Genomic DNA, 27,151 nt, shown 5'->3' with positions numbered 1-27,151 from the left:
AGCAACCACAAGTGCTAGGATTGTCTTTGCTAGTAAATGGGAAACTGCGGTCTGCCCTACCATTGACTCATGGTTGATTAAATTACTGGATTTAGTGCAGATGGACAAATTGACCATATCTTTGAGAGGACAAGATTGGGAAAAATGTAGGAGATCTGGAAACCACTTTATGGTTTTACTGAGGAATCTAAGGATCAAATGGATGATAGATAAGTTAGCCTAAAGAGGTTATTGCTGTGCCAAATGAAAATCATGGTAAGCTAAGTTTTTGAGTTTAGAGATATATTGGCCTGTTACAGACTGCCAAAATAAAGCTGCTTCAGGTCTCTTTGGGGGTATGCTGTTTAAATGATGCATGCATCCTAAGAATCCAGAAGCTGCACCAAAGCTGCACTCCAGCGCTTAGGAATGGAGTGTGGCTTTGGCGCGACCTCCAGACTCTTAGGACCCATGCATCATTTAAATAGCGTACCTCCAAAGAGACCCGAAGCAGCTTTATTTTGGCAGTCTGTAACAGGCCATTTTATCCTATAATTAAGTTTGGTTGTGGCTAGAATAACCTGAAAGGAGGTAGAAATGGTAGCGGATATTATTTTAAACATGACTTGGTTGGAATTCAGGAAGTTTAAGCCATTTCCCCCCTTTTCTTTCCTTTTCTTTCCTAAATTTTTTTTCCTGTGAGGGTGTTGTTTGTTTTGTTGTAGTTTTCGTCAGTTGTCTAACTGTTTGCCCTGAAGTGTTTATGTTTAGGGGTTGATGGTTAGACGATGTTTTCAGGTGGGTGGAAGAAGGAATATCATGTGGGTGTAAGATGATGCATTGTTATGTGATATTATGTTCTATGGTATTGTATCTGGGGTTTTTTTTTTTGTTTTGTTTATTCGATATCTTGAAGATATCTAAAAAAAGATCCCCCCCCCCCATTTTAAAGATGTCTTCAAGAGTTGGTCAAGGAACTGATTGCAATAACAGGGAAACAGTTATCAAAAGAATCATGAAACACCTTGTTCTGATCATCATGGAGGAAAAGAGCTGATGTTTGTAAGTTTTTATGATCATGCTCCTTGTCTGGAAATTAAATATTGATGTAGCAATGGAAATAAAACTGGATAAAGAATAAAGAAAGAAAGAAAGAGAGTTTACTTGGTTAAGCCAGTGGGCCCTGCAAGAAATAGCGTTCAGAAATTTGCAGAGCCCCGAACGCAGTGCTCTGAGCATTTTTATAGGAAACACACAACTACTCAGAGCGGTTTTCCTTCTCCCAACGTTCAGCAAGCAAGTTCTTTACTCTACAAGAATTGTTACGGAACATAGCATCGTGTTTATAGAAGAGGCAGTTAGAAAGCTGAATGTTCGTGAGCATTGACGAAAGCAGGGCAAAAGGGAACTTAACGTCATAATTTTTGCTTCTATAAAGTCTCAAGTAGCTATCTAGTCTGATCCCGAATTGCAATGATAGACAATCATTTAAGATGCATTTTTATGACGGCTTCAAAGGGAAGTCACAGTGCCACTCTATTCTGCTTTGGTCAGGCCCCACCTGGAATAATACTGTGTCCAATTCTAAAAGGATGTTGAGAAACTGGAGCCATGTGTCCAAAGGAGGGCCATCAAAATGGTGAAGGGTCTGGGAACCATGAAGCCTTATGAGGAGAGGCTCAGGGAGCTGCGTGTGTCTAGCACTTCCTGAGAGCAGGAACTGTGTGGCAGTGGAACCACTCCCTTCTTTGGAGGGTTTAAAGAGAGCATGGCTGGCATGGCAGAATGGGGTTGGGCTGGATGGGCCTCAGGTCTCCTCAAACTCTATGATTCTGTGATTAATTAATGAACAGGGAGCTACCATTCCTAGAGAGTCTTCCAAGAGAGAGAGCGGGAGACAGAGAGATAGCTCCGATTCCTAGAGTGTCCGGAAGTAGGAGAGAGAGGAGGCGGCGCTGATTCCTAGAGTGTCTGGAGAGCAGAGACGAGATTCCTAGAGAGTCCCTTAAGGGGCAGAGAGTATAGAAGCTCAGATTTCTAGATGATCCCCAGAGGGAGAAGAAGTGGAGGCGAGAAGCCCAGTGGTTGCAGCAGGAGAGGAGAAAGAGAGAGAGAGACAGAGAAGGAGGAGGTGGGAAGGGAAGGGGCCTCTGTGGGGGGAGTCTGTGGGTCCTTGGAAAGAGAGAGAGAGAGGGATGAAGGGAGACCCAGCCCTTGAAGGGAGGGCTCTGCTGGGAGGAGGAGAGCGGATGGGGGTCCCTTCTGGGAATGGAGGGAAGGCTCTCAGGGAGGAAGGAGGGAAGCCCTGCTCCCCAGAGAGAGAGAGAGGGGCTGGGAAGAGGGGGATGATGAAGGGAGCCCCATGGAGACCTGGCTTCTGGGGGAGGAGGAGGGGCTGCCCTCCTTTGCCCTCTTTCTCTCCAGGGAAAGGGCCTGGCAATGGAGGAGCCCCTCTGCATCCCCAGCCTCCCCTCCTCCTCCCTCTCCCCAAGGACCCTCATGGAAGGGGGAAGAGGGCAGTTCCCATGGGGAGCCCCCTCTCCCCATCTCCCCTTCCTTTCTCTTGCAGGGGAGGAAGGGAGGCAGAATGGAAACAAAACCCTTTAGATGCCAGGCAGAGAGAGACAGAGAAAAACAGGAAGGAAGGGAGGCCACCCTGCGTCCCCTTCACCACTCCTCCACAAACACAAACACAACCAGCTTCAAGAAAATAAACACAAGAGGATATTCTCTGATTTTAAAAGAATGTCTCTCCTTATGAATATAGGAAGGAGACCAGAGAGGCACAAATGTTCCTGACCCTCTTACCTTCACAACAACCCAGTGAGGTAGACACAATAGAGGGACCATGAAGACCACAGACTAACCTTATGACCGTCCAAAAAGGCAGAAACGTCCCTGTCAGGAAAGAGGTGAGTCTCTTTGATCTGCTCTGAAGGATTCAGGTCGGAAGGTCTGGAAAGTGGGGAAATAAGTGTGTTTTTCCACAGTATTTTCTTGGGGAAATCAGTACTTCTGAATATCAACCTTCCAAGCATTTGGGTGACTGTATAGGAAATAATCCTCCTTGAAACATAGGAAAGAATCCTGCATTTTCCCCTGATCCTTTCCCCTTTTCCAGTTCCAGCCCTTAGGCTGCCGTCCTTCATCTGAGTCCATCAAACATCATCATTTCTCCTTCTTTGTCTCCCCAAACACAGACACAGCCCTGGCACCAGAGGGCTAATCCAGATCCTCAATTCTTTGGGGTGGAAGAGGAAAAGCTACCAGATCCCAGGACTGAATTATTAATCTTTGAGGCTGAAAGCAGATATCAAGAAGAACAAGTAAGAAAGTTATAAACTCCTCAGTTTCTCTTGGAGGAACTCATGGATTCTGCCAAAGTAATTACTTAAACAGCAGTGCACCCAGAGCTGCCTGGGTATCAGTTCCTTTTTTTACTACACACTTGAGAGTGTGTAGTAAAACACACGCACATTCCCTGTGTAGGAGAACTGTGGTAATTCTCCCTTGTAGGTTCCTCACCCAGAATGTCTCCTTGGACTCCTGCCACCCACCCACTTTGCCCTTGGCTTTCACTTCTCCCTTGGGTTCACTGCCTAGTGGGCCAACTATGGACAACATGTCTGTTTCTGTGGGTTCAGGTTTCTGTGCCCATAACCAGGATTCACACAATTTCAGTCAAGTGACTTAGATGGAGGTTAAAGAACAAGAAGAACAAAGTTTGTTGAACAAGAGGCTTCTTTATAATTTTGAGCATTAGTGCTGGCTCGTTATTTCTATTAATGTCACAATTGTATTGAACTGTAAACACTTTTTTATTTTATTTTTTATTTTGGTATCGACATGCAAGTATTTAAATATAACATATCACTTATTGTAAACTTCTATACCTTTTTTTCCTTAATTAAAATTTTAAAAAGGGGGAAAAAGAAAAAAGAAAAAAAATGAAAAGAAAAGCAATTTATACTATTCAGTCCAAGTTGTCTTTCTGAGGAAGTTCTTGCTCTAATTTCAGAAGATGGAATAAAGAAAATTTGATTAGTTTCCATATCTATTATTATTATTTTTCTTTTTCCCCTTTCTTTTCCTACTATTAGAAAAAATTATCACTTTCATAAATTTCCATTATTTCTCTAAGAAAACCACTTTTCCGTAATTGCCTCCCATTTCTTTTTGTAGACTTGATTTGTTTTTCCAGCTATATACATCGTTAATTGGTCCATAATTTTAAATTCTTGTACTTTTAATTTCCATTCAGATAATTCCGGCATTTCGCTTGTTTTCATGTCGAGCGAACCCCATACGTGCTGCTGTGATTAAGTATAAAATTATACTGATTTGATTGATGTTCAATTTCACTTGGATTGCATCGGTAATATTTAGTAAAAATAGTTCAGGACACATAGGGATATTAATTTCTACTACTTTTTCAATTTCATTGTGTATTGTTTTCCAATATTTTGGTATTTTTTCACATTTCCATCAGACATGGTACATTGTTCCTATTTTCTCTTTGCATTTCCAACATAAAGGACTACACTTTGATTTCATTTTAGTAAGGCGGGATGGTGTTAAGTACCATTGGTGGAACATTTTAAGATAATTTTCCTTTATTGTGTTACATCTTGTGAATTTTTGATTATTTTTCCATGTATTTTCCCACATAGTTAATGGTACTGTCTTCTCCATATTCTGCATCCATTTTACCATTGTTTCCTTAATCGTCTCCTCCTTCATCTCAATGTCCAGTAATACTTTATAGGTTTTTTTGATAAAGCCTTTTTCTCCATTGAGAATGATTTTGTCAAATTCTGTCCATTTCGACTCTATTCCTTCTTTTATTAGATCTTTATTATAGTCTTGCTTCATTTGGGTATATTGGAACCAGTTAATTTTTATTCCTTGCTGTTCCATCTGTTGTTTAGTCTTCATTTTTATCTCTTTGTTTACAGTTATCAGATAGTCATCATATTTTATTCAATTATAATATCCCTGGTATTCATTTTTGTGAAAAGCCTCCTGCGGAGAATTCCACCTTGGAATTTTTAGAAATTTTTTTTATACGTTATCCAAGTTTTAATTATCGCTTTTCTGATAATATGTGTGTTGAATGTTTTATCTAATTTTTCTTGCCGTAGGTAATAATGCCAACCTAACTTCAGGTTCGGCCCTTCCAATTCCAACAATTTTGGATTTTCTAGGACAAACCAAACTCTTGCTCATAGAAGAGTGCATGCTTTGTAATATAATTCCAGATTGGGAAGTCCCAATCCACCATTCTCTCTTTTATCTTGAAGCCCCTTCATTTTCATCCTTGCTTTCTTCCCCTTCCATATAAATCTATATCTTTATTCCAGACTATGAATACTGATTTGTTCCTAATTATTGGAAGGGTTTGAAATAAGAATAGCATTTTGGGAGAGTGACAGATGCTTATTATTCCAGTTATTTAGGTCCTCTCTGATCTTGTTCCATATATTTACATAATTATTTTTAAACAGATCTGCGTTTTGATTAGTTATTGTAATTCCTAGATACTTTATCTTATCCACTATTTGTATTTCAGTACATTGTTTTAGTATTGCCGTTTCTTTACAGGTTAGATTTTTTTGTAATAATTCCACATTTGTCTTTATTTAGTTTAACTCCTGTTATTTCCCCAAACTCTTCGATTATTGCTTCCAACTTTTGTATACTTTTTACTGGATTATCTAGGAAGACTACCACATCATCTGCGTATGCCCGCAGATGATATTTGAAATTTTTAATTTTTTGAACTTTAATGTCTTCTTCCTGTTTTATTTTTTGAGTGAGAATCTCCATAGCCATAATAAAAAGTAAAGGAGAGAGGGGACATCCCTGACATGTACCTTTGGAGATTGGACATTTATTAGTTTTTTGTCTGTTAACAATTATCTGTGTCTCTTGATTCTTATATATAGATTGTATGTCGTTGAAAAATTTCCCTTTGATTCCACATTCTTCTAACAAGGACAACAACATTTCCCAGTTTATACTGTCAAATGCCTTTTGTAAATCTAAAAATATCACTCCCAGTTTGTTGTTTTTGTGTATTTCATAATACTCTATTATATTCACTAAGGACCTAATGTTATTTTTCAGAAACCTTCCCGGGAGGAACCCCGCTTGTTCTTCTGAGATCCATTCACTTAGAAATTTCTTGAGTCTATCTGCTAGAATAGATGCATAGATTTTATAATCTATATTTAATAGAGTGATCAGGCGGTAATTCGAGATATCCTCTGAGTTTTTTTCCTTCTTTTGGAATCAGTACTGTTAATGATTGTTTCCAAGTATTGGGGATGTTTCCATTATCGATTTCCTTAATTGTCTCATGGAGCCAAGAAGAAATTTCATTTTTAAATGTTTTATAGTATTTTGTTGTGTAACCATCGGGTCCTGGAGCTTTATTGTCTTTTAGTTTTGTAATGGCCAGTTCTACTTCTGCTAAGGATATTGGTGAGTTCAGCTTATCTAGTTGTAATTTGGAAATTTTGGGTAGGTTACATCCTCTTATATATTCAATTTTTTTCTAGGTTAACTTTTGTTCCTACCTCTTCCTTGAATAAGTTTTTATAAAATTGTTCAATTATTCTGATTAGATCTTTCTGGTGTGTATAAACCACATCCTTTTCCACCAGTTGCAATATTGTTTTGTCTCCTTTCTCTTTTTTCAACTTATTTGCCAGCCATTTCCCCACTTTATTGGCATTTTCAAAATGAAAATGTTTAACTTCTTTAATTCTTTGCAGTGTTTCTTTAGTTATTTCTTGTTCCAGCTGGTTGTGTATTTGATATATTTGTTCAACTACTATTTTGTCTTCCGGGTTTATGATATGTTCCTGCTCTTTATTCTTTAATTTATTCATTAAATCTCTTTCTTTTTCTTTTGTTTTTTTCTGTATCTTATTTCCTGTTGAATAAAGTATCCCCTGATCACAACCTTTGATGCATCCCAGATTGTTTTCATAGGAAGTTCTTTTTTACTGTTTTGTTCAAAATAAAAATTTAGTTCCTGTCTTATTTTATTAATTATATTTTCATCAGATAATAGATTATCTTGAAGTCTCCAGGAGTATTCTTTTATCCCATGATTGATTTGCATTATTTCTGCCATGGTCATTTCTTTACATAATATTTGGATATGAACATAATATCAATTCTCGACCAAGAGTTAAATCGCCCGGAGTAAAATGAGAAGTCTCTAGACTCATTATGTTGTAATCTCCATATATCGGATTATGATCCAGTAACAGTTTGAATGCTACTTCTGGTAATTTTCCTTGCATTCTTTGTTTAATTACTTTGTTTAATCTGTCAATTTTGGGATTTATTAACCCATTCCAATCCCCGGTTATGATTATTTTATCATATTGAAAGTCTTGTATTTTTTGCTTAAGTTCGTTAAAAAATTGAGATCTTTTTTCCTGTGGGGCATATAAGCTAATTATAAGTATTTTCCCAATTTGTGCTTCTATTTCTATTGCTATGTAGTGTCCATTATTATCTTTAAATACTTCTTTTGATTTAATATTATTTTTAATGTATGTAGCTACTCCTTTCTTTTTAAACTGGTCAAGAGAAGCGAAGTATAGAATTCCAAGTTGATTATTTTCTAGTAGTTTTCTGTCTTTCTTTCTTATATGTGTTTCTTGTAAACAGATTATACTCGCATTTTGTTTATTTAAAAAGTGAAATGTTTTATTCCTTTTAGTTTTATAATTTAATCCATTAATGTTCCAGGACAAAATCTTGAGTGACATAATTGTTTATTTACTTATTTATCTTTCTTTTCCCCTTTTTCCCTTAGATCCCCCCTTCCGTTCTCCCTCTCCCCCTCTCTTCTGACTTTCCTTTTAGCACTTTCTAGATTTCTTCCCTTTCTTTTTTATAGATCTTTGGGGGTGATTCTGTTGGTCATTGGTTGTATCTTCTGGGTTTACTGAATTTTGTTCCGATTGTTTTCCTTTTGCTCGTGGTGTCATGTATTCATGTTTTTTAGTACTTATTCCTTTTCTGTCTTCAGAGGTCATTGAATTAGTTACTTCTCCTTCTTCTTTCGTTATCTCTCCTTCTTCTGTTTCCTCTGTGGAGGAGGATTGTGATATGTTTTCCTTAGACTCCTTCGGTCTGTCGTTTAGGTCTTTATTTATGACCGATTGTCTCTTCCTATTTTGTTTCTTGCTTTTTTTCTTTGTTTTGTTGTAATGTTATAGTTGTTTTCTTTCCATTTGAACTTTCATTTAAATTATCTTCTTCTTCTTTAGAGTACCCTTTAAATTTTTTAAAGAATTTTTCTGCTTTTTCTGTTGTGTCAATCCGATACTTTTTTTTGTCAATTGAAAAAATAACTCCTTCTATTATGCCCCATCTATATTGTATATTGTTTTCTTTAAGAAATTCTGTTAGGCGTGAGTACTCTCTTCTTTTTTTCAGAACTTGTTGGGGAATGTCTTTAAATATTTTAATTTCTTGTGATTGATCTTCCATAAAATAATTTTTTTGGTAGTTCACATCCAATATTAAATCCCGGACTCTGCTTCGCACAAAATGAATGATTATATCTCTAGGTAGTTTTCTGTTTGTAGCTACCCAGGAGTTTTGTCTATATAGTTTGTCTATCTCCAGATACCATTGTTCTGGCACCCAATCAATATAGTACGCTAACGCAGAAATTAATCTGGTGTTTAAGTTTTCATTATATTGCTCTTGTAGTCCTCTAATCTTTAAAGTTTTATCTTTGAGTCTTAATTCCATTTGAATTTTGTATTTTTTCTTCCCGACTTTGAACTTCCTCTAATGCTTCTATTTTTCCTTCTAATTTTGTCGTCTTTGCTTCCGTTTCTTGAATTTGTTGATAGGAATTTTTGATCTCTTTTGTTATATTTGTAAATCTCTCCTTCAATTCCTGTAGTTCTTTCTGTATCTCCCCTCATATTTCCTCTTTCCATTCTTTTATCTCTTGTCTTATTTCAGTCCATATTTCCGCTCTGATGTCTGCTCTAAGTCTCTGGATTTCTTCAAGAATAAGACTACTGTGACATGGGTCCTTTGTTCCTTCTACTACAGATTCTTCCGTTTTTCCATCGTGTCTCAAATCAGAACTTTGTAATTCTGGTGTGGCAGCCATAGTGTTTAATTATTTATATAGTTTCTGTGTGTTCTCTATTGCTGCACCACTCCTTTATTTACTTTGTTTGGGTACTGTTAGTCTTGTAACAACCTTTACTCTTATTTATTCTTCTTGTTTTCTTTTTGTATGCTTGGTTGTCCCTGTTAATTCTTTTTGACAGATTACAGCAGACAGTTCCTTATTTTTCCTCCTTGGTATTTGTCTTCAGAAAGAGTTAATACAGTATATCTTGTTTAAAAAAAAAAAGGTAGGCATCACTCTTGCCCCAAGGCCTAAACACTGTAAGGAACAGACCACCACTTCAATTTAGATACATAAATGTCAGATTAAGCCATATCAGAATATCGAAAAATATGACTGCATATATAAGCGTACCCACCCTCCTGTACTCCCTCCTATGCATGTCCCTTTACATAATCGTTATCCATTTTATACTAGTTCATTACAATCACATAAACTGATTTCTTTAAAAGGAGGAAAACCAAAAAAGGAAAGTCAAATGCTATAAGAGAAAAGTTGGGGTAACTACTTATATCTCTTCTTATCTGTCCTCACTGTTTTCCCTCCCTATTCTGTCTGACATTCCGCCATTTACCTTTTTTTTTTTTTGCGGCAGTAGATCTGAACTTGGCAATTTGTTAATTTCCCCACTCCTCTTTATAGTCCCGGCTGAGGCCTCCCTGTTTTCGGGTGGGAGGAGGATGTTCCTGGGAGCAGCTCCTCCGCCGCATCCTCAAACCGCTGCCGCCATACCAACATGTGAACTGTAAACACTTCATGTTGCACAGTTATAGCTCTTTGGTGCCACTTGGCGATGGTTCCAGGTCCTGCAGAATCCTGCGGTTTATAGTTTGGGGAGGCAATAAGAGCTTTCTGGGAGATAATTCACAAAACTAAACATCCCAGGATTCCAAGAACATGGAGCAATGGCTGTTAAAGTAGCAACAAAGCTCTACATCCGTGCCAATTTTAAGCAACTGTACACTTATTCTTAGGTTGAGACAAATAAATATGGATTGACAGAGTAGCTGAGCAGCTACATTCACTCCTCCATCTTCTTTCTACAGAACTTGGAAGCATTTTCTATTGTTCTTTTTTTAAAAATCAAAGAACTGTCTTCAACCCTCTGCTTTGTTTAAAGAAATCTGACCTTCCAGTTACCTCAGGATTGTGCCCTAAGTTTTCTTTGGTGGGAAGACCAAAATTTGTGTTGGCTGTTCAGCAGTGAATATTAGGATAAATATGACAGTTACATATTATGTATTGTGCCTTCCAGTCTTATCTGACTTATGATGACCATAAGACAACCCTATCATAGGATTTACTAGGGCTGAGAGTGTCTGGTTCACCCAAGGTAAGCCAGGAGGTTTCCATGGCTGGGTAGAGATTTGAACACTGATCTCCAGGGCTGTAGATCAATATTCAAATTACAACGCCATACTGGTTCTATATATTATATGCTGTATAAAATGTAACATTTCAGTGGGTATCATCTTAAAATGCTTTTCACTCTATTGATGTTTTTCATGCTATTGATACTGGCTCTCAGGTGAGAGAACTTAACCTTCGTCTCTACCTGTCAAATTATGGTGACCCCATGAATTTAACAGGATTTTATTAGCCAAGGAATGTTCAGAGATGGTTTTTCTTGTTCCTTCCTCTCAAATATAACCTACAGCACCTCATATTTGTTGGTGATCTCCCATCCAAATAGTAACCAGATTAGAATTTACAAGATTAGAGACAGGCTTTAGTATTTCTAGGTTACGTGTACCAAGAGAATAATATACATTGACCGTACTCTGTACATACCTGATAATATGAATAATAACAAAATGTATTGGTTTCACAGGCAGTTGCAGCAGAGCATCTTAAGGACATCTTTGCCCTCAGACGGATGGTGGAGGAATAACTTTGATCTTTTTTGTGGCTTCATTTGGTTTCAAAAACCATAGATGGAGGAACCAAAATCAGTTGGTCCTGGAGGAAGAAAAGGCCACAATGACCTCATTGCTGAGAGCAGTGGGGGAATCTGGGAGAGGAAAATCCAGGGGTCCATGAGAGAGGAGCTTGCCAGCTCAGAGATGCAATGCCAGGGCTTCAGAGAGTTCTCCTACAAGGAGGGAGAGGGACCCCGAGAGGTTTGCAGCCGACTCCACCATCTCTGCCATCAGTGGCTGAAGCCAGAGCGACACACGAAAAATGAGATCCTGGACCTGGTGATCTTGGAGCAGTTCCTGAGCATCTTGCCCCCAGAGATGGGGAACTGGGTCAGGGAATGTGGGGCAGAGACCTGCTCCCAGGCGATGGCCCTGGCAGAGGGTTTCCTCCTGAGTCGGACAGAGGCAGAGAAGAAGGAGAAAGAGCAGCAGGTGAGAGCATTTCTTCCTGGGGCCAAGGTGAGTAGGATTTGGCTCTGGGCTGCCTTTTTTGAGTGTCTGATGACTTTGAGGGGCAAAGGCTAAAATCTGGTGTTCCCAGACTTAGCTTTGATAGGGAGAAGTGTGGGGAGGATCGGCCTTCTGCTGAAGTGGAATCTAAGTCCCTGAAGCATCTGAAAAGAGTGATTCTGTTTTAAAACCAGGTGTGTACTCCCTGTGTGCCAGATTTTCAAAGGAAGTTCCCAGGTTTCCCTGCTGACACTGCCACACAACCTGACTTGCACCCATGATGTGTTCAGGAGCAGAATGGGTTTCCATACACTCTAGCAAGTCGCCAGTTTTCCCGTCTAAAGGGTGAAACATTTCACCGTTGCTGAGTTTTTTCATGTTATTTTTATTCCAAAGCCAACATAACAAATTACCAATATTAGCATTGTGCCCACAGAGTGTTCAGGTGGGTATATCTATACAGTAGCAGCAGGTTTTCATGTTTGTTTCTCCAATCACTATTTCAGTTCTTCCTTGCACATGCAGAAATACACACACACGTACACATATACATGAGTAAACTGCCATTTTAAGTCAAAGCAGAGTTTTCCAGACCTCCAGATGTTCTTGCTGTGGGCTCCATGGAATTGTTTGTGTTCCAGCACATACAATAAATGTATACCGAGTAATAACACAAGGGTCATTCTGTATCCCACCTTTTTGAACTTTTTTTGCTATCTATTATATATGTGTGTGTGTGTGTGTGTGTGTGTGTATATACACACACACATTTGCTAACTATTTTTATTATAATACAAATACAACAGCTTCTCACCACACATACAATATATCACATAAAAACAGAAGCAGCAAAGTCGAACATGAAATATTCCCTTAAGGGAACAAAGAAATCATTCTTGTGGTTCACAACAATCACAATCTGGTATCTGTTCTAGCATGTTGAGTTGGAGCTATCTATTTCCTATATTATTATTATTATTATTATTATTATTAACCTTTATTTATAAAGTGCTGTACATACAATATTTTAGTTAGATGGTTCCCTGCCCTCAGGCTTACAATCTAAGAAGACACGACACATAAGGAGAAGGGAGTGGTGGTGGGGAATGGGATCAGGTCCAGCAGTTCTCCACCTCCGAGGCTTGGACCAAGGCAGATGGACTGGAGGAAGGGCTTGGCTTCTTAATTAATGATTAAAAGGAGGCTTCCTGGGTCAGAGAGGGGCTAGCCTCTGGGAATGCTTCTCTAAACAATATAGTCTTTAACTCAGTTTTGAAACTGGGTAGAGAAGTGATGAGGTGTGCATGTGGGGGAAGAAGGTTCCAGGAGTAAGGGGCAGCAAGCGAGAAGGGACGAATTCGGGAGGGGGCAGTGGTAGTCCTACACTGTGACAGGAGACCTTGACTACAAGAGCGGAGGGTGTGAGTAGGAATGTAAGGAGAAAGAAGGTCAGATAAGTAAGGAGGGGCCAATCCATGGAGGGCTTTGAAAGTCAATAATAAAAGCTTGTACCGGATGCGGAAGGGGAAGGGGAGCCAATGAAGGGAGGATAAAAGAGGTGAAACATGGTCAAAGCGGCGAGCGGATGTGACAATACGGGCAGCTGAATACTGGACAGAGATTAAAGGATGGAGCTGTGAAAGAGGAAGCCCTGTCAGAAGGAGGTTACAATAATCTAGTCGCGAAACCACTAGGGCATGGACTAGAGTCTTGGCAGTAGAGGCTGAGAGGAATGGACGGATCTTGGCAATGTTGTGGAGGAAGAATCTACAGGCCTTGGCGGTGGCCTGGATCTGGGGAATAAATGACAGAGAAGAGTCAAAAATGAAGCCAAGACTGCGGGCTTGATGAACCGGTTGAATAGAAGTGTCGTCGACAGAAACAGAAAAGGAATAGTGAAGGGTGGGTTTAGGTGGAAAGACAAGAAGCTCAGTCTTAGACATGTTGAGCTTCAAGCGCTGAAGCCGCATCCACTGAGAGATGGCAGTCAGACAAGAAGAAAATTGCTGTTCAAGCCTCGTCAAAAGGTCAGGGGTGGAGAGATACAGCTGAGTGTCGTCAGCGTACAGATGATAGGAGAAACCAAAAGAACTGATGAGTTTACCTAGGGACAGTGTATATAGAGAGAACAGAAGGGGACCCAAGACAGAGCCCTGGGGAACTCCAACAAATAAGGGAACAGAGCATGAAGTCTGACCACCCATGACCACTGCAAAAGATCTGTCTGACAAGTAAGATTTAAACCATTCGAGAGCAGAGTCGGAGAACCCAAGGTCAGAGAGTAAATCAACCAGGAGACAGTGATCAACAGTGTCAAAGGCCGCAGACAAATCAAGAAGAATGAGAATAGAGTAGAGGCCGTTTGTCTTGGCCCGCAAGAGATCGTTTGAGATCTTGGTGAGGGCTGTCTCTGTAGAGTGCCATGGGCGGAAGCCAGATTGGAAAGGGTCCAGGATGGAGTTGGCTTCAAGAAACTTAATACAGTGAGAATAAACGACCCGTTCTAGGACCTTAGAAAGAAAAGGAAGAAGAGAAATTGGACGATAGCTAGACAAAGAAGAGTGGTCGAGAGAGGGTTTCTTCAGAATTGGGGAAACGAGAGCATGTTTGAAGTCAGAAGGGAAGGAACCCATAGAGAGAGAGAGATTAAAGATATAGAGGAGCGAGGGCAGAAGAGAAGGGGCTATAGAGATTAGGAGACGGGAGGGAATAGGAGCAAGAGAGCAGGTAGTAGATTTGGAAGAATTTAGCAGCGTAGAGAGTTCATCCAGAGAAACAGGGGGAAACTCAGAGAGTTTATTAGTAGAAGGTACCAGGAAGTTAGTGGTAAGGGGCAAGTCGGGAGGAACTATTTCAGATCAAATAGTAGTGACTTTAGTGAAGTAGTTGGCGAAGTCAGTGGGGGAAAATGATGAGAAGACAGGGGGAGATGAAGGTTTTAGTAGTGTATTGAAGCAGGAGAACAAACGCTGCGGACGCCTCTCATTAGCGCAGATCAGCGATTTAAAATAGTTCTGTTTTGCCATAGACAGAGCACGTGAAAAAGAAAAAAGGATGAATTTATAATGAATGAAATTGGCCGGTTCTCTAGACTTTTTCCAAAGACGTTCCGCTGCTCGAGAGCAGGACCGGAGGAACCTGATAGTGGGAGTGAGCCAGGGCTGAGGCCTAGTCATAGGGGAAGACATGCGTACAGATACAGGAGCAAAGCCGTCGAGAGTTGAAGAAAGAGTGGAATTAAATAAAGACATTGCTGAATCAGCAGAGTCTCCAAGATCAAGAGAAGAGAGAGATGAATTCAAAGTCTTACTGAGATGGTCAGAGTTAACAGACTGAAGGTTGCGGAAATGGCGCTGGACAGTACGACGAGGTGGGATATAAGTAAGAGTAAAAGAAATTAAATAGTGGTCAGACAATGGAAAATCAGATGCCAGGTAGTCGGAAATGACACATTTAGCTGCAAGAATTAGGTTGAGACAGTGACCAGAAGAATGGGTTGAGGAGTTAGAATGAGGCTGAAGGCCAAAAGAAGCAAACAGGGAGCTAAGGCGAGATGAAGAAGGATTGTTGGGATTGTCAAGGTGAATATTAAAGTCACCTAGGATCAGAGAAGGAACTTCATCAGATAGAAAAAACGTTAGCCAAGATTCAAAGTCAGATAGAAACTGGGTAGCAGAACCAGGAGGGCAATAGATGACAGCAACCCGGAGCTGTAAAGGAAAAAAGAGTCGAATATAGTGGGACTCGAATGAAGAGAAACAATAGCTGGAGGGGGGAAAAGAAAGAACTTGAAACTGGCAGGAACTGGACAACAGTATACCGACCCCTCCTCCTCGACCCTCAGGGCGGCTTGTGTGAGTGAATGAGAGACCGCCAAAAAGGGCAGCGGATGTAGCAGTATCATGGGCCGGGAGCCAGGTTTCAGTAAGAGCGAGAAGGTTAAATGATCTAGATAGAAAAAGATCATGGACAGCAGTCGCTTTCGGAGCAACAGAGCGACAGTTCCAGAGTGAACAGAGGAATGGAAGCTGGGAGATAGGAAGAGGTCGAATAGGGATCAGGTTAGGAGAGATGCGTGGAGTCATGGGAGGAAGAAATTTAGTAAGCGATAATCAAAAGAAGAAAATATAACAATGACCAAAAGTAGGAATGTAATAGCCAACTGTACTTGGTAATATTGCCTAAATATCACAAGGCACAAGGGATTTAATAGAGAAGGAAGGGGTGGGATTGGAAGCCTTTGCTCAAGGTCCCAGCTGCTGAGAGTGATGGAAGGAGAGATGGATGCAGGGAAGGAAAGCTCTATCCTTTGAAGCAGGCCCGATAGATCCGACTCAATCTTCAGATGGATGTAGGAATGGGAGGTCCTTTCCCTTGAGGCAGGCCTAGTGGATGAAAGTCACTCCTCAGATGGATGTAGGAAAGAGAGGTCCTTTCCGCTGAGGGAGGCCTGGTGGATGAAAGTCACTCCTCAGATGGATGTAGGAAAGAGAGGTCCTTTCCGCTGAGGGAGGCCTGGTGGATGAAAGTCACTCCTCAGATGGCTGCAGGGAGGACGGTCTAGAGGCAGTTGAAGGTGTGACTGGCTCTCTCATCCTGTGGAAGGTTCCACTGCAGGCAGGGAGTATCTAGGGTTAATGGTCCTATAAACTACTATGACATAACCTCCTTTATAATCTGGTTCATTTTAATATGATCAGCAGAGAAAAAAAAGAAAAATAGAATTAAATTAAGTTTGCCCATTTAATAATAATAATAACAATAATAATAATAATAATAATAATTTTTATTTGTATACCGCTTTTCCTCCAGATCAAAGCAGTTCACAACATACAAGCTACATGTCACATGCTATAGCACAAAGCAATACATCAACAGTGACATCAGCGATCTCATACAGTTCAACAAAAATCCTCAAAAACCATGTACAAAGCAGTCAAAGCCATCAGTTGAGGCTTGTTGCCACTGGCCTGCCTCTCTCCCCCTCAAGATGGTGGTCGGAAGTAGGGCTCTTAGTCTTTTCAGGCAAGGCCTGTTGTTGCTGGCCTGCCTCTCTATTTATTATCTCAGAGTTATCCATTGTTCGCTAACTTCTTGCTTGGAACTTTATGAGCATCTTAAAGAAATTTTATTTGATTTGCCTTGAACATAAAAATATAATATTAACTATCTTGTACCTATTACAGCTTAATTTATTTTAGCAAAACAGGTGTATGGAGAGGAAATCAAAAACAAAGTTATAGGTATTGTAATATTTCATTATAATAATCCTGTGCCTATTTTGCTTTCGAAAGATCTAAGGCATTTCCAGTCTTCTTCAACAGTAGCGGTTGAATTCTCTTTCATCGCTGCCGTTAAAATGCCCATATTCATTGCCTCTCTTAGTTTTATAATCCATTTTTCTGCTGTTGGTATCAATTTTGTTTCCAATATTTCAAATATAAGATCCTAGCCATAGGATACTACGTATAATAAGATTCATGACTGTTTGTTATTGATTTTGCTATCCAAAATACATGTCATATAAGGAGAAAGACTAATGCATTCTTTGGAAATTTTGTTTGTAAGATTTCCATCATCAAATTGTGGATTTTCTCCCAGTATTTCTGTGCTTCCTGGCACTTCCACCAAATGTGAAAAAGGAGGGGCCTGATTCCAGCATTGGGTATTACCCGTTTTATAAATAGTATTCAATTTGATAGGGGACAGGTACCATTGATTCATCATTTTCATAAAGTTCTCTTTGTAGCTTTGACAGAGGGTAAATTTGAACTCTTATTTTGTATGACATTTTCAAGTTGGACTTATGTGCTTCTCCCTTTTTACTGGCTTAGTGCTGGTTAGAAGGCTCATCCCATGCAAGCCCAAACCTTTTCCCAAGTCTTTGCCATTTTCTCATCCAATTCTTGAATCCTGACTGCTCTTTCAGGCCAAAACCCTCTTGTCGAAAATTCACTCTGAATACCCTGCAGCAGAGAAGGCTCCTTTGGATCCCAGGCAGAGCCCCAGATGGAGGGCAGTCGAGGAGGAGTGTGATGGAGGGGAGCCATTGAAAGGTAAGGATGCCTCTTTGTTGTTGTTGTGTGTCTTCAATTAATTTTGTAATGTGCACTTAGGAAATATACAAAACTGTTTGGAACCTTCTAAAACCCATCTGAAGGCTTTTTCCATAATGAATTCAGGAATGGCCTTTTCTTTTGCCAGCCCCAACTTTTCTTGGCATTTCCATTTTGGTAGCCAAACTCATACATCTCTGGGGTTTTTTTGTGTTTTGTTTTGTTTTGTTTTTACGTGTCAGAGATAGCTATTGAGACAGGCTTCTCTACTCTTCCATTTTCTTTCTCCTTAGCTCTTCCTTCATGCTCAGCGAGAGTCTCCGTAGGCAGCTGCTCTTTCCCTTGTGTGTTGTGGGAAGGCACCCATGGCTGCAGTAGGATCAGCTAGAGCAGAATCCCATTGTTTCCTAGCTCAAGTGTTAATGCATTGCTTACTCTAGACATATTGTGCAACCAGATGCTGAAAATGTTGTTTCGAACCCTCTTTCACCATCCTTCCAGTGCATATGCTGCTAAAATAGTTTCAGCTGTACAGAGGATGAAGAGGAATTGGGGAAAGGCAGGTAGAATATGACTTTGTAAAAAGGAGCTTATTTGTCAGCGGCTTTGTTAACTAAGGGATGCCTGTACTGCCCAGTGAGTCTTTAAGATTCCTGCTTCTAACAGCAACAGATGTAACTGGATTCCCTCCCCTTCCCGCCTTGGTCTCCCCTACAGAGGCTGGAATGATCCCACAAACAAGGACTCCATCGCCACTTCCTCTTTCCTGTGGAGCAGAACCAGATCAGGTAAGGAGAAGGAATCCTAGAACAAGAGGGCTGAGCAGCTTAGATTCCTCTTTTCCCAGGTCACATCCCTCTCAGCGCTACTGGAGAATTTTGTTTCACTTTACTTTGGGTTTTTAAAAATTGTAAAAATTTGCAAACCTCTTCTCTAGGTTTGAATCCCTGTGTCTTCAGCCTTCTTATTCTTGAGTTCTCCTTTTTCTCTAAACTGTTTCTTGAGCCCAAACGGGGAGCTGATAAATATTCCCAGCCTTCTTCCTCAGGCATGTAGTCTTGTTAAGCCAGGTGTCCCCCATCTTATACCTCTGCATTTCATTTTTTCTCCCAAAATGAAGTACCTTATATTTCTCCATGTTGAATTTCATCTGGTCATCCAGCCTCTGTTTGAAGACCTCCAAGGAAGGAGACTCCACCACTCTCCCAGGAAGGAGTGTGTTCCACTGTCAAACAGCCCTTACTGTCAGGAAGTTCTTCCTAATGTTGAGGTGGAATCTCTTTTCCTGGAGCTTGCATCCATTGTTCCGGATCCTGTTCACTGGAGCAGCAGAAACAAGCTTGCTCCCTCCTCAATATGTCATCCCTTCATTTAAACAGGGCTATCATATCACTTCTCAACCTTCTCTTCTCCAGGCTAAACATCTCCAGCTCCCTAAGGTGTTGCTCATAGGACAAGGTTTCCTAGATCCCTTTCACATGTAGTCTCGTTCAGCCAGGTGTCCCCCATCCTATATCTGTACATTTAATTTTTCTGCCCTAAGTGCAGTACTTTACATTTCTCCGTGTTGAAATTCATTTTGTTAGTTTTGGCCCAGCTTTCTAGTCTATTCAGGTCATTTTGAATTTTGATCCTGTCCTCTGGAGTATTAGCTATTCCTTCTAATTTGGTGTCATCTGCAAATTTGATGAGTATGCTCTCAGTTTTGTCATCCAGGTCATTGATAAAGATGTTGAATAACACTGGGCCCAGGACAGAACCCTGTGGGACCCCACTGGTCACTTCTCTCCAGGATGAAAAGGAGCCATTGTTGAGCACCCTTTGGGTTCGGCCGGTCAACCAGTTACAAATCCATGTAACAGTTGCCTTATTTTATAAGCTTGTTTGCAAGAATGTCATGGGGAACTTTCTCAAAGGCCTTACTGAAATCAAGATATATTATAGCCACAGGTAGATGCTTTCGATTCATTCTTCTTTATCTGTGGAGCCCAGGATCCTCTAGAAGCAAAAGTTATGCCCAGATAATTATAAACTTCTACTTGCTCAACTTCTTTAGAATCTATACGCCATTTATGAATTTTCCTTTTTTTACCAAAAATGACTACTTTAAATATGCTGTTGTTAATTACTAAATCATTGAGGTGGCAATAAGTGCTAAACTTTCTCAATAGTCTGTGTAGCCCTGTCACAGTATAGGAATATAAAATCATATCATCTGCGTACAAAATTATATTAACAGCTCTATCCAAAACGCTGGGTATATGAAAATCTCACTATACAAATTTGAAACAATATCATTAATAGAAAAATTAAAAAGAAAAGGGGCCAAAATGCAGCCCTGCTAACACTTTTAGAAATAGGAATCTTATTGGTTAGAGCCAGATTAGCACCCATTCTAACTTATAGAAGGTTGTATCTGTATACAGCTCCTTTATAGAAAGAGAAGTCTCCTATCAATATTAGTCTTTAAAAAAATTGCCACAGAAGATTCCTATTAATTGAAACGAAAGCCGCTCTTAGATCTATGAAAGCTGTGTAAAGTCCTCCATCTTAGCACTTTAAAATGAACTTAAACATTTAAACATTAATATTCAGGAATAGACATGCTATAAGGCTCCAGGGTTCCTGGGGAAAGGGCCGGTGGCTTTATGCCCCTCCGCCCCGCTGCTCACCTTAAAGGGCCTCCTCCTGAGCTGCCTCCGGTTGTCCGCCCTAGCTGCCACCGCTCCCTGTCCAACAAAAGTAAAAAGACAGGGTCGCTTATATGTTTCCCAGGGGAAAATGCTGAGGCAGAGGGAGGCACAAAAAAAATCCCCAGCCTTCAAGCAGCCCAGTCCAACAAAAAGGAAAAAAGGCAGGCTTACTTATATCCTCCCAGAGGCACGCGCTGAGACAAGGGGTCTTCCTTGCCAGAAGCATTGTGGCTGCCAGGTTGGGACAGTTCGTGGGCAGGGCATAAAATTCCACAACCCTCCCCCCAAAAGTGAAAAATAAACAATCCAAAAACACCAGCTGAAATTTAGCCAACATGTCACTTGGAACTGACCCAGCATCATATCCCTCCTGGCATGCTGAAATGCCCATGTTTGAGCTGCCCATCCCATCTGCAGTTGCCTAATGTTTCTTTAAAGGCAGTCTCCTTTTACTGAAGGTGTAGAATATGTCATGGGCTTAGGCTCCTGTGTTTGTCAGACTTTGTTCACAATGTTCATGCTGGTGTAGGCAGAAGAATCAGTCTCATCTCAGCTGCCTTTGAGACTGTTTTGTTCTAATTGCTACAGCCGGCAGCCATCTTGATGTCCAGTGTGAACAAGAACCTTTTTCTTCTGTCTTTAGAGCCTGTTGACCTTTGAGGAGGTGGCCATGTCTTTCTCCCCGGAGGAGTGGGCCCTGCTGGCTCCAGACCAGAGAGCCCTGCACAGACAGATCACAGCAGAGATCTCTGGGATCATGGACTCTCTTGGTAAGGCTCTCTCTTTCCCTGGATGATTTTGTCTTCTCTTTTAAGATTCATTTATAATAATGGCATTAACAGATACAGTACTTTGAAGGGGGTCTCGATATGAAAGGGATGAGCAGATCATGGAAGAAACGTGTGGGGTTATGGACTATTTTGGTAAGGCTCTCTTGTTCCCTTGTTGATCATTTCCATTTAAAAATCTGGCTGGATTTTATGCTTCTGTGAGGCCAGACGTTACGCTGACACAGTGTGGCTGGTAGTAGAATCTCCTAAAACAGGCTTTTGCTGCATATGAAATGTGCCAACAGCTAGTGGACAATAGCAATAGTGTGTGTGGCAGGGTGACCCTAATGGAGGAAATTTCCAAGGCTGAAGAGCAGAGGACAAGTGTGAGTATTACTAAGGATGTTTACTCAAGGCACCTATCCCACCGGGAAATTGGTGAGGAGGATTGATTCCCCTCTGCCTCATTCCCGGTGGGGTAGCTGCTTTAGGAAGGAAGCTGTTCCCACTGGGAAAGGGGCTGGATGTACACCCTCCCCAGCTTCTCCCTCCTGAGCTTTTTCCTCCAAAGGAGAAAAATCTGGAAGGGAGGAGGAGGAGAAGTGCACACATAGGCTGCCTTGACCTCGGGAATAATCAAAATTGCAAGTTTCATACCCACATATATGGAGGTCCAACTTTATCTTTAAAAGCTTGCTTCAACAAAAATGCCAGTGAAATGCAAGGAGGGAAGGGGCCAGGTTAGCCTCCCGCAGAAAGCCATTCCAAAGGATGGGAGCAGCCATTGTCTAGTGTCCTCATCACGCGAGTGTTCAATATTGCATCACACTCGGAGGCAGTGTGTTCCACTGTTGCTTCTTTCCCCTCTAATTTTTATCCAGATGCTCTCCACCTGGCTTCCAGGATTTAAGTCCTAGATCTCTTCTCAGGTGTAAACATCCAGACAAGAGAGAAGTGTTCCTGGTCACTTGGGAGGCTTGCTCCATGTCTCTGAGAGCAGATGTCTCTGGGAAGGCCTCAAACAAGAGAGGAAAGCAACAGTCCAGGGAGCCAGGTGCTTGCCCCCTAGTCCTTCTCTTCAGACCTATTGAACAGTTCCCTTGGCCTTTCATGACGGATACTGTTATATTTTTGTTGCAGCTCAAATAAAAATGGGATAGTGGATGAAACAAAGCTAAAATGATATAAGGGTGTCAGCATATAAAACCCTAAATGACTTAAAATATTATGAAAAAATGAAAATGTATTCATGTGGAACAGAAAACATCATTGAGGAGAAAGTTTTATTTATTTATTTGATTTATAGAATATGATCCCTGATATTTCTGCTGGAGGTTTACCCTAGATTTATGCTGGAAGATCTTCAGGGTTTGCCCCTCTAGGCATCTAGAAGTCCTCCAGCATGACTCTATGATCAAAATCCTCTGGAGGGTGGAGAGAGCCTTCCCCTGAAACTTGTAAGATTCAAGCAAACTCTTATGGGAAGATTGATCTATGGGATTTATGCTTTAAGAGGGACCATAACATATCTTCTTTTTTCTGATGATTCATTTGTCTTTAATCTGTTTCCCATACTCTGAAATGGTTTTTCACACAATTATTATTTTCTGCTTTTCTTCTTCACAGCTGAAAACTGGAGGAAAACATATGTATGTGCTAAGTATGGGAATTGTTCTAGGCAAAACCTGGAACATACTGAGCAAGCTCAAGATTCAGAAGATGAAGTTTATATCAGAGAGAAGCCCTACAAACACAATGTATCTGCAAAATGTTTTCTTCAAAATACGGAACTTGTGTCTTGGAAGAGGCCCCATGGTCTAAAGAAACAGTTTAGGTATGACATTTCTGTGAAAGTTTTTGGTTCTAAATTGTACAGTGTGACCCACCAAGAAATGCACACAGTAAAGAAACCACACAAATGCAGGAAGTGTGGGAAATGCTTTGCATACAATTCACTACTTATGGCACATTTGAGAGTGCATAGAGATCTTATGACCCAATGGATAAACCACACAGGAGAGAAACCATACACATGCCAGCAGTGTGGGAAAGGTTTTGCTAGGAAATCAACCTTTGTGAGGCACCAGAGAGTCCACACAGGAGAGAAACCATACACATGCCAGCAATGTGGGAAAGGTTTTGCTCAGAAGTCAGCCCTTGTGACTCATCAGAAAGTCCACACAGAAAAGAAACTATACACATGCCAGCAGTGTGGGAAAAGTTTTGCTCGGAAGTCAGCTTTTGTGAATCATCAGAGAGTCCACAAAGAAAAGAAACCATGCACGTGCCCACAGTGTGGGAAAGGTTTTTCTCAGGAGTCACATCTTATGTCCCATCAGAGAGTTCATACACAAGAGAAACCATACACATGCCAGCAGTGTGGGAAAGGATTTGTTCACAAGTCACATTTTATGAGGCACCATAGAGTCCACACAGGAGAGAAACCATACACATGCCAGCAGTGTGGGAAAAGTTTTGCTCACAAGTCACATCTTGTGAGGCACCAGAGAGTCCACACAGGAGAGAAACCATACACATGCCAGCAGTGTGGGAAAGGTTTTGCTGAGACGTCAGTCCTTGTGAACCATAAGAGAGTGCACACAGGAGAGAAGCCATATACATGCCAGCAGTGTGAGAAAGGTTTTGCTTACCAGTCAGCCCTTGTGAGGCATCAGAGCATCCACGCCGGAGAGAAACCATACACATGCCAGCAGTGTGGGAAAGGTTTTGCTTTCCAGTCAGACTTTGTGAGGCACCATAGAGTCCACACAGGAGAGAAACCATACAAATGTCAGCAATGTGGAAAAGGTTTTGCTGAGACATTAGCCCTTGTGAAGCATAAGACAGTCCACACAGGAGAGAAACCATACACATGTCAGCAGTGTGGGAAAGGTTTTGCTAGGAAGTCAGCCCTTGTGAATCATCAGAGAGTCCACACAGAAAAGAAACCATACACATGCCAGCAGTGTGGGAAGGATTTTGCTAGGAAGTCAACCTTTGTGAGGCACCAGAGAGTCCACACAGGAGATAAACCATACACATGCCAGCAGTGTGGGAAAGGTTTTGCTCAGAAGTCAAACCTTTTGAGTCACCAGACAGTCCACACAGGAGAGAAACCATACACATGCCAGCAGTGTGGAAAATGCTTTGCTCAGAAGTCAGTCCTTGTGAAGCATCAGACAGTTCACACAGGAGAGAAACCATATGGTGGGGAGGAGCTACAAGTGATGGTATGAGGGCCTGAAAGAGAAAATTAAATAAGCCAAAGGATTTTCTCTAAATGGAAAAAACATTGTAAGTAATTACAAATAAATAAATCAGAGTGGGAGGAGAACAGAATGGAACTTTTTAACTAAAGCTTTAAAGAGAAGAAAAATAAGCAGGATTTTCTTATTTGGCATAGCTGGCCGGATGTTTGTTATGTCGAAGGAACGTTTGGTGGGGACACGAGAGAGGGCCTTCTCAGCAGCGGCTGCCCCTAGACTCCTTGCCCAGGGAGATAAGAACGGCTCCCTCCTTGATGGCTTTCCGACGGCAGGTGAAGACCTACCTGTTCAAACAGGCATTTAAGGAATCACTATAAGAACAGGCAGGAATGTTAGATTAGGTTAATCATTCTGTTTAATGCATGTCATTTATCTATTTATTTTTTAAAATGTTTTAATTGTACTTTTTGTTTGTTTGTTTGTTTTTTAATTGCTGTGAAGCCGCTCTGAGTCCCTGTCCTGGGAAAAGAACGGGATAGTAAATAAATAAATAAACGTTAAGATTTACAAAATAAAGGCAAAATAAAACAGCTAAAATATATTGGACTGTGTATTTGAAGAACTAAAATACAGAAATTTTAAAGAATAAATAAAGAGAGAAAATACAAAAGTGTGTGTCGGCAATGGAGTCACAAGAGGGACCAGAATTTGGCATATGTCCAAAAACCAAAAAAAGAGTACTTAAACCAGTGGTTCCCAACATTTCTTGGGCTGTGACCCCCCAGTAGGGACGAAAGTCCCGCCCACGGCCTCCCTGATCGGTTGAGAGGCCAGGAAGGGGCAGGACTTTCGGCCGCCTACAAGCCCCAGCGGGCTTTTTGGCCGGAAGTCCCGCCCCTTCCCGGCCTCCCAACCAATTTGGGAGGCCACAGAGGGAGAAGGAGCAGGACTTCTGCCTGCAAAGGCTGCTGGGGCTTGCAGTCCCCTTCTCCCCATGGTTGCCTGGCAGCAGCGGGCAGGAGAGGAGGAGGCAGCCCCCCTGTTCCTTCCTCCCCATGAGTACCTGGCAGCTGCGGGAAGGGAGGGAGGGAGGAGTCAGCCCCCTGTCCCTTCCTCCCTGCGGGTGCCTGGCAGCCGCGGGAAGGGAGGGAGGGAGGAGGAGGCAGCCCCCCGTCCCTTCCTCCCCACGGGTGCCTGGCAGCCGCGAGAAGGGAGGGAGGGAGGAGGAGGCAGCCCCCCGTCCCTTCCTCCCCACGGGTGCCTGGCAGCCGCGGGAAGAGTGGGAGGGAGGAGGAGGAGGCAGCCCCCTGTCCCTTCCTCCCCACGGGTGCCTGGCAGCCGTGGGAAGGGAGGACGGAGGAGGAGGCAGCCCCCCGTCCCTTCCTCCCCGCGGGTGCCTGGCAGCCGCGGGAAGAGAAGGCAGTTCACCATCCCGTCCTCCCTGCGGGCACCTGTGCTGACCCTCGCAGATAGAAGGGAAAGGAGAGAGCACCACCCCCTTCCCCTTTTTGCCATGCGGTGCCTGCTCCAGCACCCACGGATGAGAAGTGGAGGGGAGGAGGCAGGGGGATTCCCAACCTGGCAACCCCCGAGAAAGGGTCATGCGAACCCCCAGGTTGAGAACCTCTGACTTAAACAGTTCTAAATTGGAAAACAGCACCCTTCCCATAAAGCATATTTATGCTTACAAAAAGTAAACTCACAATAATAATAATAATAATAATAATAATATTTATTTATATACCGCTATTCCATGGATCATAGCGGTTTACAGCATAATAAAAACAATTTAAAAACACAATATACAATAAAATAGCAAGATAAAAACAACAGTACAGTTACAAGGCTGACAGGATGGAAAAAACGTCACATTCAGGGGGAGAAAAATAACACCAACGTTCATGGGGACAATGCCTGACGAAAAAGGTAAGTCTTCAAGTTTTTCTTGAAAACATCAAGGGAAGTGGACATGCGGAGCTCATTAGGGAGTGCGTTCCAGAGTCTCGGGGCTGAGATAGAATAAGCCCTCCTCGTGACAGCGTAGCGGACATCTGGAACCATCAACAGATGTCTTTCTCCTGATCTAAGAGTGCGGGGCGGACTATATGGGGAGAGGCGGTCCTCCAAGTACCCTGGGCCCAAGCCATATAGGGCTTTATAGGTGATAACCAACACCTTGTATTCGGCCCGGAAGCGAATAGGCAGCCAATGGAGATCTTTCAGAACAGGTGTTATATGGCTGGCCCTGGAACAACCAGTGACCAGCCTTGCTGCCATATTCTGCACTAACTGAAGCTTCCGAGATTGGTACAAGGGTTGCCCCATGTAAAGCGCATTACAGAAATCTAGTCGAGAGGTTACCAGAGCATGTACAACGGTTTCAAGGTCCCCCCGGTCCAAGAAGGGTCGCAGTTGGCGTATCAGCCGAAGCTGATAACAGGTGCTCCTAACCGTCGCATCCACCTGAGATGTAAGGTGGAGCGACGAGTCAAGGAGCACCCCCAAACTGCGAACCGAGTCCTTCACAGGGAGCGTGACCCCATTCAGGAGAGGTGGAAAAACTTTCTTATCTGGACCAGGAGAACCTATCACCAGTACTTCCGTTTTCTCTGGATTCACACTGAGTCTGTTTTCCCTCATCCAACCCATTACCGACTCCAAGCAGGCATCAAGAGGAGAGATGCCATCCTTAGTTACTGCATCAGTCGGAGACATAGAGAAGACTATTTGGGTGTCATCAGCGTACTGATAACACCGCACCCCATGTCTCCGGATGATCTCTCCCAGTGGCTTCATGTAAATGTTAAATAGCATAGGGGACAAAATCGCTCCCTGAGGGACCCCAGATGTAAGGGGCCTCTTGTCGGAACGACAGTCCCCCAGCTCCACCATCTGGAATC

General features: G+C 41.9%; 1 protein-coding gene across 3 annotated transcripts; it reads left to right on the top strand.

Annotated features, from left to right (window-relative positions):
- Positions 1-1,994: 1,994 nt before the first annotated feature.
- On the top strand, positions 1,995-24,800 carry LOC149320326 (uncharacterized). 3 transcript variants are annotated; one of them, XM_089500821.1, is made up of 8 exons: positions 1,995-2,110; positions 2,747-2,891; positions 3,180-3,305; positions 10,989-11,508; positions 17,456-17,582; positions 18,300-18,370; positions 20,919-21,045; positions 22,672-24,800. In XM_089500821.1, exons 4-8 carry the CDS (start codon positions 11,092-11,094, stop codon positions 24,279-24,281), a joined length of 2,352 nt encoding a protein of 783 aa, XP_089356947.1. In that variant the 5' UTR covers positions 1,995-2,110; positions 2,747-2,891; positions 3,180-3,305; positions 10,989-11,091; the 3' UTR covers positions 24,282-24,800. The 3 variants fall into 3 exon arrangements, with proteins under 3 accessions (XP_089356947.1, XP_089356963.1, XP_089356955.1); XM_089500837.1 differs by lacking the exon at positions 3,180-3,305; XM_089500829.1 differs by lacking the exon at positions 1,995-2,110 and having other exon boundaries at positions 2,305-2,891.
- Positions 24,801-27,151: the final 2,351 nt, after the last annotated feature.

Source organism: Sceloporus occidentalis, unplaced genomic scaffold (genome assembly GCF_023333645.1).
Source record: "Sceloporus occidentalis isolate IW3139 unplaced genomic scaffold, rSceOcc1.0.p SCAF_1, whole genome shotgun sequence".
In the NCBI taxonomy this organism is placed as follows: domain Eukaryota; kingdom Metazoa; phylum Chordata; class Lepidosauria; order Squamata; family Phrynosomatidae; genus Sceloporus; species Sceloporus occidentalis.
This window is presented reverse-complemented; position numbering and strand designations above follow the sequence as displayed.

Coding starts and splice junctions, on each gene's coding strand:
- LOC149320326 (XM_089500837.1), top strand. CDS start 11,092: ATGGAGGAACCAAAATCAGTTGGTCCTGGAGGAAGAAAAGGCCACAAT. Junction 18,371..20,918: donor GTGGAGCAGAACCAGATCAG/GTAAGGAGAAGG, acceptor TTCTGTCTTTAG/AGCCTGTTGACCTTTGAGGA. Junction 21,046..22,671: donor TGGGATCATGGACTCTCTTG/GTAAGGCTCTCT, acceptor TCTTCTTCACAG/CTGAAAACTGGAGGAAAACA.